A 15,277-nucleotide genomic window follows, 5' to 3' on the forward strand; every position below is an offset into this window, starting at 1 on the left:
GGTGCCAAAATGCAAATTACTTTCTATTTTTTTTTTTAGCATTGTATGTCTGTGTATGAGCAGATTCAGATGGGAAAATATGTCATTTGTATTGTAAAAATAACCACATCATGTTAGAACAACATAACTGTTCAAGGCTAAACGTCCATAGACCTGTACACTAAATTTTCTTGGACAGACCAGGTAGACAGAACAGTAGGTTTTATGGCTGTAAGATACCCTACACTTACAATGGTCCTTTATGAACAATAGCTTTTGCTTCTTCGGGATAGCTTGTATTTGGGGTCTTCATTCTTTCTGCTAAACATTCATCCTAGTGATGATACCAGTGTTTGAATAGATTGTTGCCCATAAATCTGGTTGAATTCTTCTCTAAGCTGTTTTCTCCAAGATTCTTAGTGGCAACTTCTAGAAACAGCAGAAATTCAGGCTGTTATAGTTTGAAAATTCAGTACCAGGACATACAGAAAAGGATCCAGATTTAGAGCAGTGATTTGTCAAAACTTCTCCATTGGGGTTTGTGTAAATGGGCTTTGCTTTTCTTTGAAGCATTTTTTTTACAACTCGGCAAATTTCAGTTCTAGATTTTATTTTAAAGAGATGCACCACAAATGAGTGTGAAGCTGACTAGAAAGCACAACCTGGCATAATAAAAGTATATCTAACCCCCTCCGCACCAAAAAAAATATAATATACTGCAACTTATCAGTACTTAGATGTGTTAGCTGCGTTCATTTTTAGTTTAGGCTTTCCTTTCGTTTATTTGTACCGGTGAATCATGTAAATAATACAATTCATGTTCCTTAAAGGTGTACATTTGTTCTCAATTGTAACTTTAAGGGCAGTTATAGATGTCAAATAGGCTGGATTTCACACATGTTCTTCATACATTGTAGATTCTTGAGAATAGTAGCTGACACAATAAGGAAGTTATAAGGACACCTAAGTTCTGGCAAGATCTTGTCTGGCATGTTCTTGGTCTAAAAATATAAAATAGTGCAATCTCCAGATCTAAGTACCGATAAATTGCAAAATCTAACAAAAATGCAACTTTGGAATTTGCAGATATGACTGCTCTGTTGTGCCTATACAATTACCACCTATATATAGAGAAACAAGGTTTGACTATGCACGCTAAAAACACACACTCATCAGATTTACTTTCAGTTTATCTATTCTATTTATAAAAAGTACATTGGAAAAAAATACAGCCCCTGGGATCTTAATGCTAAGTAAATAAAAATATCTTCATTACATAACACCAGGGGATCTACCTGTTTTTATAAATCGGTGAATCTGACGTTCGCTGAAATAATCCCTGGTGAAGAATCAATTACTGCCATTGAAACTCATAGACATGGAACATTCTCCACCAGGGAATGTTTCAGTGAATGTCATATTCACTTTTTAGTAAATAGACCCTCTTATGTAGAAATTTAAAATGTGCACACAGAGCAGAAAGGGAAAATGTTTACCTTTTTTATTGGCTTACAAACTCTATTTACAGTTGAAACCTTTTAGGATATAACTGATTTCTCCAAGCAAATATTAAGCTTTTTTTAAAAAAAATCTAAAAATCCTAAACTGTTAAAGGTCATAATTTTGTTAGCTTTTGTTAAAATGTTCCTAGAGTAGTAGTAGAGGTGAGAAGATTGACAACATTAGATGATGGTTCTCTGTCCTATTTGTCTAATTAGTGTTTTATAAAGATTAGAAAAAACACAACCAAGGATGTTAGATTGGAAGTCCATCTGCTGGTGTAATATTTTTATTTATTATGTTATCTTGCTAACATATAATCCAGTAGTAGGACATTGCTCACACATAACATATGCTACATTATCAGCACCATGAGTCTGGTATATGTTATATGTTTTCTATAACCATGTTGCTTTTGTCTTCTCACCATATAGGTAAACCTTACTGAGCTGAAAACATTCCCAAATCCACCAGATGCTGTTATTAATGTTACTGCAGCTGTGATGGTGCTGCTCGCCCCCCGTGGAAGAGTGTCCAAAGACAGAAGCTGGAAGGCTTGCAAAGTTTTCATGGGGAAGGTAATGTTTGTATTATGATGGACAAAAAAATGCTTTGTTTTAAGTTAAATAAACTTCACTATACAGACATACTATAATTTAGCTGTAACATAACCTTAAATTGCTGTGCTTGGTTGCCGTTTATTGTTTCCTATTTATTCACTATGGGTGGCCATAAGCAGGGTATGAATAGGCCAACACATGCTATCATACATGCCAGCATCATCACCAGAACCTGGAAGGGTACTTCCACTACTCACCTGACTACTTTAAAGAGCACATACAAATAAACCATCAAAGGGTCTGCATTTTGCCAAATACTTTTAAACCTTTTTTCATTTACTGGTCTTTTTTTGGCTATGGCCTAATATAGTGCAATAGAAATAGAAGATCTATTATCATCATCACAATTATTTCTTATTGAAGCCGTTTTCAGCTTTAACTGACAAGGGGATTACTCAGATGGTGTTTTTATGGCAGGGAGGCACCATACACTGTAGTCCTAATTAGGGGTCATGTTTATTTTCAAGCAGCAGCAACATATTTTTTTTCAGCTGCATAAAAATGAAAAGATTTCTTCAGCAATAACATGTAGTTATTAGAGTAGGCTTTGGCTCAGTCTAAGAAACTCACATTAAGTAGAATGAATTCTTCAAGTGGTCTTTGTGCTGCTGGTTAAGTTTAGAAAACAGAGCTCTTGCAATACAAATAAAATGCCAGATTGTGAAATCTACATTATCAGTAGATTTCCCTGTATGCAGCATGTTTTAGAGTGGATCACTTTGTTAATAAATGTGCTATGGAGAAGACTGATTCCAACTCCTCCTGGATAATTGTCACCCAAGAAATTTGTGATAATCTCAGATTAAAATAGCAAGTATACAACAGTCCCTCAATGTTGTTTAGTGATTTGCTGGGAAGATCCCTAAATAACTGCATGGGGACTACTGCTGTTAGTTCTTATGGTGGAGGACACAGTGGGGGCCTTCCGCCTATCCTTCCTCTACCTTCTCCGAAGAACTAAACAGCGCTGTGTGTACAAGCATTCATTCCACTGTCACTGATTCGCGATCGTTTCTAAGGACATAAATCTAGCATGTAGTTCAAGAACAAACTGAGTCTGTCAAATACTAGCTTTAGTTGGTGGATCAAAAGATTGGTTTGTCATTCGATTCTATTCACTTTGTGATTATTTTTGCAGGTTGATGATTTTCTGCAAGCTTTGATAAACTACGACAAGGAACATATCCATGAGAATTGCCTTAAAGTGGTGAAGGAGCAGTACCTAAATAATCCCATTTTTAACCCTGATTTAGTTCGTACAAAGTCATTCGCTGCAGCTGGACTATGTGCCTGGGTCATTAATATAGTTAAATACTATGAGGTACTTATTATTTTTTAATATAATTTTTTCTTTTTCTCCTCCTTATTTTTTTCTTTCCTTTTCTTTCCATTTTCTTGTCTCCCTTTTCTTTTAGATGATCTCCATGTCTCAGAATGGACACAAATTAAATAATAATACAGCCACAGATATATTCTAATTTATATCTAGGGGAGAATCACAGTTTAATACCTGCCTGTTGTACACTAACCTTTTGCTTTCTATACATTTAGGTTTATTGTGATGTGGAACCCAAACGTAGAGCTCTGTCCCAAGCCAATGATGACCTCAAAGGAGCTACTGAAAAACTTGATGCAATTAGGAAAAAACTTCATGTAAGTTTATAAGGTTATAAAGGTTCGTTTAAGTAAATGGGAAGCTATAGATGGTTATTAACTGTTTTGGACTAGATTAGATGGTATTTATGCATATGAGTACATTCAGATCAAACTGGACACCCCCAACCTGTGTTCTCAGATTATTTTTTTCTGTAAAGGTTTCTCTAATACAAGGATGTCACCATGTATTACTCAATCATAAGGCTGCCGGTTGCTAGGTGTGTATGCTCAGTTTATTGACGTGTGCACTTGGACAAAATGATCATTGATTCCTATGCATGTACCTCCCAGTAAACAATAGTCTTAATAGTTGGTTCATAATAACTATTCCAGTCTTCTTCCTGCTTAATACAGCAGGAATCCTCTTTAATTGTTATAAACCAAATGTGCACAAAGAAAATATTTTTACTCTTCCTTTCCAAATGGCTTATGTTCCCTGGGGGCATTTAACCACAGATAGACTGTCAAAGTAGTTAAAGCTTCTTTAATATTATGGTCTGTTGTACGTTGTAAAAAAAATGCTAAATAATAAATGCTAATAAAACCTTTCCTTTAATGTCAGGATCTTGATAACAACTTGAAAAGACTTACACAGTCATTTGAAAAAGCAACTGGTGAGAAGGTCCGATGTCAGGAGGAAGTAAATCGCACCAACACCACCATAGAGCTGGCCAACAGGCTTGTGAAGGGGCTGGAGGTTGGTAGCTTTTTTTTCTTCTTGTGTGCTGTCACGTTTGCTGGAGCTAACTTATTTATTTGTCTTCATTCGATGTCTTGTTGCTCCATAAACCCAAAAGGTGACAAGAAATCCATGTAAAGGGATACTTTTCAATTAAGAATGGACAGTGATGAGCTTGTGAAAACATGCTTTTGTATGTCTCCCAGTCCAGAGTTCCTTCCTTTGAACTGACAAAAGTCTTAATCTTACTGCATTTTCTGCAATATAAGACAAATTAATTATTACCTATTTGTGTTTGTTACCACTTGCCCTACAACATATCTATATAGGTGTGAATGGGCCCAAAAGTAAGTGGGAAAGTTGACTCAGTCCTGTCAAATGTTCACTGTCCATCAAGTTATTCTACTGTAATTTGTGAAATTTTTGCTGCAAAAGTGATTAAGTAAGGTGCGGACACTAAAACTACTCTAAATGACAATTTTGAACCTAAAAAGGTCATCCTTGCAATCCAGGTTCCACTAGGAGGTCTCCACTTTTTAGTTCCCCTTTTATTGATTTGAAATGAGAAAAGTTGTTCACAGCAGAGAAGCAATGAATAAATTGGTAAATTGAGATCTGCAATCTAAAAGGCAAATTAATATGTTTTGATTAGGACACATTAAGACCGATAACTGAAGTGTTATTTCCTCCTTATCACATTGACCTGGAAGCTGACGCATAAGTCGAATAATTTAGCCAGTTTATATTTAATCATTAACTAACTCCTAAGCTAAGCAGCTGTTAAAAATTAGAAACGGGTCATCCCAGCCAGGATGACATTACAAGCAATCTATAATGCATTAGAAAGAAATGATAGTGATTTTTAACTGTCTGGAAATGTATTACACTGCATGTTTCTGCACTTAAACTCTTGTTAGCCAATGTCACTTATGATTTATTATACATGGATGGTATGTTGAAATTATTGAAGATTCAAATAGATGACCACTCTATGTTAACAAAATCTTGCAATATTTTTTTTAAAGTTCTTCTGCAGATTAAAGAACAGATTTTTATTGTTGTTTATGACTTACTCGCAGGCAGAATTCTCAAAATGGATATATCATGGGTTTTTTTGCCTGCTAAATGAAGAGAGTTTTCTGCACAGTAGGTGATAAGTTAAAGTGGCAGACTTACTTATTGGCTATTAATAGCATCATGATTACTTCTGAAGAACATCAAATGCAATAAGTGCTGGAGCTGCTGCTACCATCTTTCACTGTGACTCAGGCACTCCTCATGATTTAATTGCTAAAAAATGGTACCCAATCTTTATGAAGTAACCATATTTACTCAGTAATGCTTTAATGAAATACACTAGAGTTGAAAGGCAGCTTTGTAAATATAAGTACACAATAAGTACAAGCTTATATTGGAGTAAAGTATATTCATACACAGAGGGCCTTTATTCTGCATATTTTTAGTTTTATATATTTTTTATTTGCCCTTTATTTTATAAATGTACAGACTAGTTTAGAGAGGTCTTAAATAAACGTCGTATTAGTGTTATAATAATCCAAATGCACCTAAATCTCCTTTTAATATCAGCCTCCTGTAATATGCACACCAGGACTTTAACTAGGAGAGGGGAATGAGGCGCTATATGCCCGCTATATGCGTGTATACTTCAGTGTGCTTGCTGGTCTTTTATTGTCCAAACAGAGCCAAGTTCCAAACCAAACTGTCTTGCTCAGCTGCTCCTAGGCAGTGCAATGCCTGGCCCACTGAAATGGGTGCATCATTACACTGGGTATACAAAATTACAAAATATTTGGCAAGCCTTGTAAGCATGCAAGTTAAAGTGGAACTAAAATAGGAGATCTGCCAATTGACCAGGTCTTTTTCCCAATTAACCTAGTAAAAATGGGTGAAAAATGTACAAAAAAGTTACAGTTATATATACCACTGTCTTCCACCCCAAGCAGCTAGGCAAGGATGAGCTTGCCGCCTTTCAGGGTAGATTAGGTAAGCACACAAAGGGAAAGATCTTGCAGTGGACAATATTTTGCCTGTTCTGCATTTCCAGGGAAATACAATGACATTGGGGATGACATCACGCCCAGCAATTTAAAGACAGGTATAGTAGGTATAATTTTTAGATGTGTTCTTCATTAACATAGTGATTTGGAGAGGGGAAGAAGGCCTGTCCAGGGTGAGCATACCTTCTATGTTAGTAAACTTCAACTTTTAAATAAACAATCCCATTTATTAAAGTCATTTAAATGCCAGGGATAAAGATGACACTCTGAAGGGCTGGTATTTGCACTTCTTGCGTTTACTGGGTGCTGTCAACTTTCCTACTTTGTAAATACTTATTTTTGTCTAAATTTTTTAAAATATTTTAATAATATCCACATCCTAAATCTAAGTCTGTGAAAATACTGGGGAGCTATTGCCATTCAGGTTCAGAATGTAAGGCAATATTCCCAACGGCAGGGGGGGGGGTCAGTAAAAAAAAAAGGTTCCTACTACTTACAGCCCTTGTATTGCGGTCTGTGCCCCCACTAAGGAAATGTTCCCACTCCACCGGTCTTACTGACCACTAACAATTGTACAGGAAAAAAGATCAAATTAACGGAAATGCAGACAATATAGACTTAACAGAAGTTCAGATCCTACACAATGAAAAAAGAATCAAGTTAATATCCTAAAATTATACAGTGTTCAAAAACACTGAATAACACTGTTCTAGATTGCTGGAAAATCAATGGCTTTTTTTACCTTTACACATAATAACAAACAGCATTCATTTTAGTGTGAAGATGCAAGTGGGTTTAGTGTTGTGCCATTCTAGTTCTAGTGGTTTTGTCTTCCTTAAAGAGGAGATATTTGCTAATTGAAAAGCCATGGAAACAATAACAAAAACATAGTTCTACTGATGTATTTTTGTTACCTTAACTACAGTTCATCCGGTATTTTTTATTATAAGACAATATTTATATTGCGCCAACATATTACGCAGCACTGTACAGTATACATAGTCATGTCACTGGCTGTCCCAAAGAAGCTCACAATCTAATGTTCCTACTATAGCCATGTGTCATTATTACAGTCTAAGGTCAGTTTATGAGGGAAGCCAATCAACCTAACTGCATGTTTCTGGAATGTGGGAGGAAACCAAACTAACCCACACAAACACAATGAGAACCTGCAAACTTCATGCAGATAGCACCTTGGCTGAGATTGGAACCTGGGACTTAGTGCTGCAAAGGCCAGAGTGCTAACTGAGCCACATGTTGGTAGGTTTAATTCTTGATTTCAGGTGCTTGAAGCTGATTCCAGTCTACCCATATGTTTATAAATAGGAACTGTAGCTGAATAGATTTCTAGGTAATTATCTGTAGCTCATTAATTTAGAATTTCTCCCATGTTTTGTTTCTTTCAGTCTGAAAACGTTCGCTGGAGTGAATCTATTAAGAACTTTGAAGCTCAGGAGAAGACATTATGTGGGGATGTATTGTTGACCGCAGCCTTTGTGTCTTATGTGGGGTCCTTTGCAAAGCGCTATCGTCAAGAGCTGATGGAGCAAATGTGGCTTCCGTTTCTCAAATCACAAAAGGTCATCTTACCATTTTTATTTTGAAAACGCCCCCTATGGAAAAGTTTTTTTACTGTATAGTGTTGGTTGATTATATCATATTATGGATAAATTAATTTATTACAAGCAGTCTTATCAGTCTGAGGTCCAATAGTAGCCACTGATAATAATATTATTTTATTATTATTAAACAGGATTTATATAGCGCCAACATATTACGTATCACTGAATATATATTGGTCACATGGTAATGTCATTTGCATGTGGAGAAGCATGCCAATGCGTATTTATGTGTGAATCTTCGTGTATCTGGATGTATGCATGCATAAATTTGTTTGTGTTTGTGCAAATGTAAAAGTGTCTGTGCTCATGTGTTTGATATAGTCATGCATGTGTATGTATTTATATGTATGTGTTTGTGTATGTCATTGTTTTGGGGTTTTTTTGGAGGGGAGTGACAGTGAAATTGTTTTGTCTGGGACACCAAAATTAGCCTGTTGATCAGTGAGCATGTATACCTTTAAAATTGTCAAGAGCAGAAAGTGAACACTTGGATCTGGTATTCAAATTTTCTATGGCATATCCTTTCCTTACCTTAAAACGTAAAAAAAGGAAAAATATATGCGCATTGGCCAATTGATTTTTGAAAAGTATTTGATCTGTAATACTTTAGATATACTTTTGCAATGGAGATTTAATTTACCAGGCTGCATTTTCCTATTCAGGTTGCAATTCCAATATCAGAAGGACTGGACCCGATTGCCATGCTGACTGATGATGCTACAGTAGCAGCCTGGAATAATGAAGGTCTGCCCGGAGACAGAATGTCAACAGAAAATGCCACCATTTTAATAAACTGCGAGCGGTGGCCTCTTATGATAGATCCCCAGCAGCAAGGCATCAAATGGATTAAGAATAAATATGGAGCTGCCTTAAAAGTTATACATTTAGGACAGAAAGGGTAGGTTCTCAGTATAAAATATCACCAACAATCTTATTACTTTTGCAGAAATGTTGTAAACTGATGGAGCAAATATTGCATCAAATACCATTAATGTGCCCATGTAGAGCTTTCATTACTCTGTAGGTTTGCATTCATATCAGTAGAAAGGGATGTGCAAGTTTTTAAGTATCTTCTGTTGTCAAGGATATTTTGGGAACACTTTGTTCCCAATTACTGTCTAAAGCAAAAAGTGAATAGATAATTTCAGTAAAAGTTGTTTTTCTCTTTGTTATATTTACCCTTGCTTTTTTTTCAGGATTGCATATTTATTTACTGGGCTGTTTTATATTAACTAAACCGATTGTACTATTGCTTACCATTTTAACTACTTCTGTTCCACTGCTAATGGCCAATCAGATACTTTTATTCCTGGACCCCCATTAATTTTAACTACCTTGAGTTGCTGGAAGCACCCAACTCACGAAACTGGGCTGGTTGTGGGCCTTGCTAATTTTGACTGTGCAATCACTATGATAACAAATCAAAGTAATCCAACCAATGTCATTTGTATATATTTTTTCATATGAGTGAAGAAGTTTTCCAGACAATTCTTAGAACAATATAGAAAAACCATTCAGCTAGTCAGCACAACAACACATTTCCAAACTGTGTGCACAAAACACATTTTTAGTTGCAAAACAACTCATTAAAAACCACACTGCTAAACCTAAGGACCTAAGTGTGGTATTTAACTGTAACCTAACAGAGCGTCTATTCTGTACCATACTGTACTGTATATAGCAGTAAACAATTAAGGTATGCCTTGCAGGTAAGTCTTTCTTCTTTAAAGGTAAAAGCACCCACTAGAAGCACCGATTTCCTCAAAATAGCAACCACTATCAGTTTATACCTAGTAAAAATGTTGCACATGGACAGGGCAGTCTGCAGAACAATACAAGTCAATTTTTTTTTGCTGCTCACCGAAAGTGGACTTCCCAGGGCAAACAGAATTTTCAGCTTTCCTGTATGTCCAATACTCCCCAACAAATCAAAAATCTATCAGCTATCAGCTTCCAGGTGCTTTTTATTTTGCTTATGGCAATGACAATTGACAAAGATGTCTAAACATGCATGGAAATATATGATTCCAGTCCATACCTGTACCTGTCCGTTTGTCAATTTCTTGCCCTTACCTTGGAATAAATTCTTCCATTCAGTCCCAATCAAATGATATTTATTGTGTCGTTGCATTTGGAGCCAAACAGCCTATGGAACCAAAAACTATCCTGCTGGGTGCTCTTTTCATTGTGTTTGCATGTGTACATCATTATTGCCCTAGTGTTCCAATGGGAGAACTATGCTTATGGCTTCACTGGAAGGGAGGACCCATGAGTGATATTTCCAAGATATATATATATATATATATATATATATATATATATATATATATCTTGGAATAATAGTATTGTATGTATGTGTATATATATATATATATATACACACATACATACAATACTAATATTGTCCCTTTTTATAGACTTACACCACTTTTTATACAGTATTTCCCCCTACTATAAATCAGTTTGGTAATCACTAAATATGACAACCACGAAAAAGTGCATTGGGAAACTATTGTTTGCTTAAAAACATAAACCCCTTCTATGTAAGCACATTTTTGTCCAGTACCCTACTTTTATGCAAGTTTTATGCAAATGTACTACCATGTTTTTTTTGTAATGCAAGTAATGCAAAGTCAAATATTTGTATAGGTTTAACTGGAGCTCTTTAAGTATGTGAGTTGGAAAGTTAAGAAGGGGACTGATGTGTCCTCCTGAGATAGTGTATTTGGTATGTGTGGTGCAACTTAAGGGAAAGAGCGTGCTAAATAGAAATGTTTTCCTGAATACACTGGTATGCTTTTAAGTTCTTAAGGTTTGCACTGAAGTGATTTGTGTGGGAAGATTTATTCCGTAATAAAACCTGACAGAGGTCCTAACCTTACCTATACTATCTGAATTATAACAAAAAAAGAAATGATAGGATTATTTTTGATGTTATTCTGTGCCTCTTTACTAATTTCTCCATCTGTGGACTTAGTTATCTGAACACCATTGAAAATGCCCTGGCATCTGGTGATACCATATTAATAGAAAACCTGGATGAAACCGTTGATCCTGTGCTGGACCCTCTTTTGGGACGAAATACCATTAAACGGGGCCGGTAAGTTTCTGTACAGTAAACAACTTGTATATCCTTTTTTTGTTTTTGTTTTGTTTTTTTAAACTATACACTTTTGATATTATGCTGCATTCTTTTATTACACAGAAAATGTTTGTTACTAAAAACATTCAGGAAACAACAGGGCTTTGTCACACTTTAAATAAAATGAGCTGATTTTGATCTAATTCTGTAATTTTATAATGTGAAACTTTTTGCTGTGATATAGTTGACGGTAATTCTCTCGTCATGAATTTGTTAGTTGATTCATTAAAAATATGTTCTGCATTGCATATAATATATAAGTGTACTTAAATGTATGTGTGGTATAAACAATGATATGCAATGGCAGACAGAAAATGCATTACACTTGTGCCATCTGGTGGTCGAAAACCAAAGTGAAATACAGTATACATCCCAAATTAACATTTAGCCATAGCTATTCATGGGAATTAAAACTAACCCCTGTACAACACATCTGAAAAAAGTGAACCATTTGTCAAAAACAACTTGGGTCAAGGGGACAACATGGCTTTTAATGAAATTGTCCTTCAAGTAATCCCTCCTGTTCTAGCAATCTTCCCTATAAATCCCCACCAGAACCTCACAGCCTTTGCAAAAAAAACAATTCAGGCTTTTTCCTCCTCCCAATAATTATTATTATTTTTATTATTATTGATAAATGGGATTTATTTAGCGCCAACATATTACGCAGTGCTGTAGATTAAATAGGGTTTGCAAATGACAGACGAATAATAACAAATCTTAATGTAAAAATAATAGGAAAAAACATTGGAAAATATTAATTAAGGGAAGAAGTGTAGAATTGTATTCATGCTGATTAGGAATACAAAAAAGGTTTAATAGAGGGATAAATAGGTTTACATTTTCATTTTAAAAATGTAACGTATTACTGCAATAGAACAGTCAATGTAGGTGTCATTTACACTGTGATTGCAACTGGAATTACTGCTGGAGTGGGTCCATCAAGAACATACAATCTTGTACACTGCAACCATTGAAATCTACAACCTTATAGTCTCAATGCTAAGAATAAAGTGACAACTCAGGTGACATTAATTTAATGTATCTGTAGCACAAAACATAACATGGGTAAATCAATACTCCAGCCCAAGTTTTTTTAAGGGTTTTTAGTGAATAGGAGTAGAAATGTGAGGTTTAATTGCTGCCTGTGCCCCCCACTAGGAACTTCTATTCTTTCTAATTGTCTAGGTGAATATTAGCACTGGAGAAAAATGCAAGAAAAATTCTTATTCTAGAATAGGTGTCATTTAAAGTAGATTATTTTCCATTTTGGGTTTCATTGGCATTGGCCCTTATTTTGGGGAGGTCTCCACTCTCCTGTCATGTCATGGGCCTGAAACTAATAGTGCCAATTAAAAAAATAAAAACCTAAACACCTTCAATGTGCTATTTTGCTTCTGAAAACTCAAGTAGTGCTACATTCCTTTCTATTAGATCTGTAACCAGCTGTATATTCACTTAGAAATGGTAAAGCTCCATGCATCCTACCTTCTCATCTTATATTGTACTTCTGTTCATAAAAAGTCCATCTCATGTCAGTCCATTTTTTTTCAGCATTGTACAAAGTAATGGGGGGACTCTTAGATGGAGTTCCTAACATAAAAGAGGCAGAGCAGGGACATGGAATGTGGAGAAGGGAAAGGCAGGCAAGCTGATTGCACCACCTTTAACTCTTTGCACTAAAGTGTTTATGTCAGCACAAATACACCAAATGTGCAATCATCGAGAAAAGTTGGAGCATGGAAGGGTGTTCAAGTACCCCTATTTAATGTACAGTGCTGTGTAATAAGTTGGCGCTAGATAAATACTGTTTATTAACAATATCAGGAACCTGATGTGAAGAAGATATTGTTGTCATTTCAATAAATAAAGGGAAATGAGGTATATTATAGCTACTTTTCTGAATTCAGATTTAGAGATGAGTTTTAAATGTTTTGTGAATGTTGTTTTCTTACCCTAACCACTGCAAATTAACAATTACAAATAGGAAGGATGGCATCTGCACTTAAAATGTACGTTTTTTTTTTTCTTTTTATTTGGGGACATAATAAATAATGCATTTGCTGATGTACATAATACACAACTCCTAGTAATATCCAATATACAATATTGCATTTTGGATGTTTTAATGACTTGCCAGGATATAAATTCCTCCCTTGAAATAATGGCTAAATAGATGGTTGTGATATATTTGGTGCAGTCCAACAGTTGAAGTTCATTAATAATTGGAATGTTGTGGAGTATGAAGTAATGAATACTAATTACTCCTTTCATGTCTGACAGCACCCTGCGGACCAATCCATCAGCTCAGACTTTAATTTGGTTCCAGTAATGGTTCTATCAATAGTACATTAATTCTGTGTTGAAAAGATATACAGTTGAACCTGACCCACACTGTAGACTCTGGTGTCATAAAATGGCCACATACTGGCAACAACTAGGCAATTACAAATAATTAAATCTAGTGCGCTTTAGACACTACTAATTTCAAATAAAATATGATATCAATTGACAGTGGAAAGCATAGCAGGAAATATTTATTGAATTGTATCCTTTCCAAAGCAAATGTTCCAGGTTGAATATTAGTTGAGTGACCTGTAAAAGATATTTGAAGTTACCGGTATATAGTATTGCCCTAAGGCTTATAAGATTTTATTTGTGGATCATTTATTATTTTGGTCACTTTTACTAGATGATCGTAGTTTTTCTTTATGTGTCGTTAAGCTCAGTGCAAGTGTTGTGTCTGCAGTCTCTACTTTTGCAGATGTTTTGTACTAGAATAAAATAAATGATTTAAAGGAAATCTGTCATGCACATATGCACAGGCTGCTGTCGCTAAAAATGCTACTTGCCTTGCTGTGTTCAAAGCTCATTCAATCCCAGAAAAAGCATGCAGCCAGCAAAGTCAGAACGACTATTCTTTATGCTTCTGGGTTAGCGATTTAGAAACTATTGAAGCCACCCGATCAGCATGACAATTAGGTAGTTTGCATTTTCTGAAGGAGAGTCACCAATGGTGACCTAGTAATTTTTTTAGCACATGTTTTTCAACAAAAATATTACTGTTACTGTTACAAGTATTTAAAATATTTTTGCAAAAATATTAAGGATAGGTCAGAGTACAAAGTAATTGCTACATGATTGGTACAAAATAGGATAACCTCTTCGACATACAGGTCAGAATAATAAAATTTAAAGGTGAAATGTAATGATGTACTATGTAAAAGAAGGGATTCCTGCTGGTATAGACTACTGTAATAGTAGGTTCCATGTCATGGCTGGAAACAGTCATTACATTGTAATAAAGGTAAAAATGTAGTGCTATTGGAATTTTTTTTTGCTTCATGTCCTAGTAACATACTGACACCCACCTTAAGAGGATTTGAATAGGTAAAGTGACAGGATCTCTTTATATTTAGTTATGAGGACTGTTATACAAAAATTTATATACAATGAACTCAACACACTTGTGATTTTAAAGGATGATCCTGATTTAACCATTATTTTCTAATAGAATATAGTGTTGCCTTTAGACTAGCATCTGCCAGTGGATTTTTTGGCAAATATGACTCTTTTCCGATTTTTTGTAAAGTTACCAAAAAAGGATTTCCATTTACTTTAGTTATACTATTACAGATATTGATCACCACCTCCCCTTCTGCACTTTAGCTGGCTGGACCTATTTATTGTTTTTTTTTACCTGGGCAGAATTTATAATTTACATACACCTGCCACAGTGCTGTGTATGTTTAACAACCTATTATTTTTTCTATTCATAATGTTCATTATATACTCTTCTTAGTGAGCTAAGAAACACCCTGATGCCCATATAAACAGGGGTGGCTGGTTCGATTTTCAGACCTCTGAGTTATATAGACTGGGGACAGTCCTTAACCTCCTTCTCCCCTCTAACACTATACTGAGCAGGAACCCAAGACTTAGAAAATATTATTTACATTATAGCCCTGCTTAGTTAGTCTAATTTATTTATTGGCCAACATGTCAAATGACACTTTCAAGTTCTGTTTTACATTAATATTTATTTCAAGACCATTTGTCTA

At 35.2% G+C, this 15,277-nt stretch overlaps 1 protein-coding gene across 1 annotated transcript in view; it reads left to right on the plus strand.

Annotated features, from left to right (window-relative positions):
- DNAH11 (dynein axonemal heavy chain 11) overlaps positions 1–15,277 on the plus strand; it is a 139,077-nt gene that overhangs the window by 105,543 nt on the left and 18,257 nt on the right. Inside the window, exons 59-65 of the mRNA XM_072413384.1 lie at positions 1,914–2,057; positions 3,238–3,420; positions 3,651–3,752; positions 4,318–4,452; positions 7,859–8,032; positions 8,737–8,972; positions 11,052–11,174. Coding sequence (XP_072269485.1) covers positions 1,914–2,057; positions 3,238–3,420; positions 3,651–3,752; positions 4,318–4,452; positions 7,859–8,032; positions 8,737–8,972; positions 11,052–11,174 — 1,097 coding nt within the window. The remainder of the gene's footprint in view (positions 1–1,913; positions 2,058–3,237; positions 3,421–3,650; positions 3,753–4,317; positions 4,453–7,858; positions 8,033–8,736; positions 8,973–11,051; positions 11,175–15,277) is intronic.

This window comes from Pyxicephalus adspersus, chromosome 5, assembly GCF_032062135.1.
Source record: "Pyxicephalus adspersus chromosome 5, UCB_Pads_2.0, whole genome shotgun sequence".
Taxonomy (NCBI): domain Eukaryota; kingdom Metazoa; phylum Chordata; class Amphibia; order Anura; family Pyxicephalidae; genus Pyxicephalus; species Pyxicephalus adspersus.